The following is a 3,029-nucleotide window of genomic DNA, read 5'->3' on the forward strand; positions in this document are numbered from 1 at the left end:
GGCCCCGCGGAGCCCCCGCAGCGCGCCGTCGCTATTTGCCCGCCTTGCTGCAACTTGCTGCAGTGTTTGAAAGAGTAGTGGAGCGCATGGAGGTGGGGCCGGGGAAAGACCAGGCGGAGCGGTCCGGGGTGAGCGCGGAGGGGGGCGGGGAGGCGGCGGCGGTGGGGAGGGGGTTCGGTCCCGAGGGGGCGGGATGCGGGAGACCCGGGTAGCCCGGCGCTGACACGTGTCACATGTGCTTTTTAAGACGGCCGGGAGCGCCTGCAAGCTGGATCTGGTGGAGGATGCTGCTGCGGCAGGTGCTTCGCAGAGGGCTCCAGTCTTTCTGCCACAGGCTGGGCTTGTGCGTGAGCCGGCACCCCGTCTTCTTCCTCACCGTGCCCGCAGTCCTGACCATCACCTTCGGCCTCAGCGCGCTCAACCACTTCCAGCCCGAGAGCGACCTGGAGCGCCTGGTCGCTCCCAGCCACAGCCTGGCCAAGATCGAGCGCAGCCTGGCCAGCAGCCTTTTCCCCCTGGACCAGTCCAAAAGCCAGCTCTATTCGGACTTGCACACCCCCGGGAGGTATGGCAGGGTGATCCTCCTCTCCCCACCCGGGGACAATATTTTGCTCCATGCTGAGGGGATCCTGCAGACCCACCGAGCCGTGCTGGAAATGAAGGTGAACCACAAGGGCTATAATTATACTTTTTCCCATCTGTGTGTGTTGAGAAATCAGGATAAGAAATGCGTGCTGGATGATATTATTTCAGTGCTAGAGGATCTCAGGCAGGCTGCCGTCTCCAATAAGACAACAGCCAGGGTGCAAGTGAGGTATCCCAACACTAAATTAAAGGTATGCTCCTCCTGCATGCTTCTGCCAATTAAAGAGGCAGCACTTCATTTCTTGCCCTAAACAAGCAAAGAAAATGCAGAGGTCTCACTCATCTTTAAGACTCAGAAGCTGATGCTTCTTTCATTTTGGGGGGGGAAAGATGGGCAACTGAGTGAAGAAAACAGGCAATGAATGGTATGACTAGATATTAAGAATATTCAAAGTCAAACAAAACAAATGCCAAAAAAAATGAAAAAAAGGAAAAAAAAATGATTCCTGAGACCCTGCAATTACATCTTTGTTCAGGGTTAATAAATCAGTGAATGGAAAGGGGGAGGGGGAATCCTGAACAATTTGGGGGATTTCTTTTCATTATGGGGCTCAATGTATTTCTTATTACTGATTACACATCCACCTGGCGCCATATCCACCTATCTGCATCTTCAGCCTGGCTTGATTTTGACATGTAGGGAGTTTTGTCTCAGTGCCCTGTGTGAGTCTGTCTGAGAGTAATGGGTATGAATGCAGTTGGGATTCCAGGAACTGTGTGTGTATGTGTGTTGGCATAGCAAAAGGAGCAGGGATTTTCTCTGTGTGAAAATGGGAATGTGCAGCTGACTGATGTACTAGTTTACTGAGCCCTGTTATCTTCTTCTCATGAAAATATCCAAACCAAGGCAAGATTATTATAATAGCAGAAGAAAAGAAAAAGTCCACAATCAGCAAAAATTGCAAAGGATGGTTATTTCAGCACTACAAATACTGTGCTGTTTAAACGCTCAATTCAAATTGTGTTGCTCCAATGAGATTTCTAAACTCATCCTACACTGTCAGGATTGAGCTGCTGCGGGCAATGAGGCATGCAGTCTCCAGGTGACTGAAGTTTCAGGGACAAATGTGACTTCCAAAGAGTCACTGCACCATTTGTATGCTCGACCCTATGCAGGCTCAGAGGCTGCACAACCAAGTATTCCCAAGACAGGGGTTTCCCCAGAAGAAGGAATTTTCTTTCTTCTAATGTGTGTGACGAAGTGTGTGTGTGTGTGTGTGTGTGTGTGTGTGTGTTTCCATAGGGATAATGGAATAGGAGGAACCCCAGGTTCAATAAATAAATGGATGGCCTAAATATAGGAAATCGCTAATATTTCTGTTTATCTGATATTGTCAGCATCTATACACACAAAATAATTTTCTCATGCTTTTTGAGATCAAAAGCCTCTTTTCCCTGAACTGAAGGAGGCTTTAATGCACTTAGCAACTAGGGATTCCTCAGGAAACCTCATCACCTGCTTCCTTTTAACATGTTGTCCTTATTTAAATGTATCTGGAGGCTGACAGGGTTTCAGCCCCTGGTTTAGTTGAACAGCCCCTTGAGGTTTAGTGAAACTGGACAGATGATTCATCAGCTTGAAATCTAGGTAAGGGCTTGTCTGCTTCACACTTATTGAAGGGAGTATGATGAATATACTAGTATGTGGTTGGGCAGCATGCTTTTCATTTTCTGGACCCTTTACATCAGCATTATTGCTTGCTAAACAAAAGGATGTGGTGGGGAGTGATCTTTCCAGCTACAGCCTTTTAACTGAGTTCTTTTCTATGCCAACATCAGGTGTAAAGAAAGGTTTGAAACTTCACTTAGCTTTCCCTATTGAGGCTAGTTTGCACTTTATTGATATGCATTCTTAGTTGGGTCCCTTGTTTCCTTTATTCAGCAGTATTCTCTAGGTGTAAGAGCTTTGGCCAACCGGCCACTGTGGACATTTTATCATTATAACATTTATAGTACAGACCCCTGAGGCCTTTAATTCACTTATTTAATAATTGTTAGTTGTGCTCCTATGATTCACCAGGTGTTCCTCTCAACACATGAGATAGAATTTGAGGCACAAAAATCAGGGTTCTTACCCTCGTGGGGCTTAAAAGTAGTAGATGTCAGCGTTCCCACCCAGAGTTACCTGTAAGCAGGGACTCTGTAATTTTGGGGTCCATCATTGAGCCAACTCCATGCTAGGCCTATAAGAGGGGCTCCATCTAAACTTGTTGCCTGATTGGTTGGTCGATCTACGTCTTGGTAGAAGTCAGAAGATAATCATAAATGAATGGAGTAATAGATTATGAAGGTCAATGTAGTAAAAGTAGAATTATCCACTAACCATAAAATAACTGAATTATATATTGGCTCTATAAACTGTGAAGCCCTTATTCTGCTATATT

General features: G+C 46.4%; 1 protein-coding gene across 1 annotated transcript in view; it reads left to right on the forward strand.

Moving 5' to 3' along the window:
- The first annotated feature begins 199 nt into the window (after positions 1–199).
- The window catches only part of PTCHD4 (patched domain containing 4), a 164,047-nt gene continuing 161,217 nt past the window's right edge, over positions 200–3,029 (forward strand). Inside the window, exon 1 of the mRNA XM_023757713.1 lies at positions 200–662. Within this exon, the coding sequence (XP_023613481.1) occupies positions 234–662 (429 nt within the window). The 5' untranslated portion in view covers positions 200–233. The remainder of the gene's footprint in view (positions 663–3,029) is intronic.

The sequence above is a fragment of the Myotis lucifugus genome, unplaced genomic scaffold (assembly GCF_000147115.1).
Source record: "Myotis lucifugus unplaced genomic scaffold, Myoluc2.0 scaffold_111, whole genome shotgun sequence".
NCBI lineage: Eukaryota > Metazoa > Chordata > Mammalia > Chiroptera > Vespertilionidae > Myotis > Myotis lucifugus.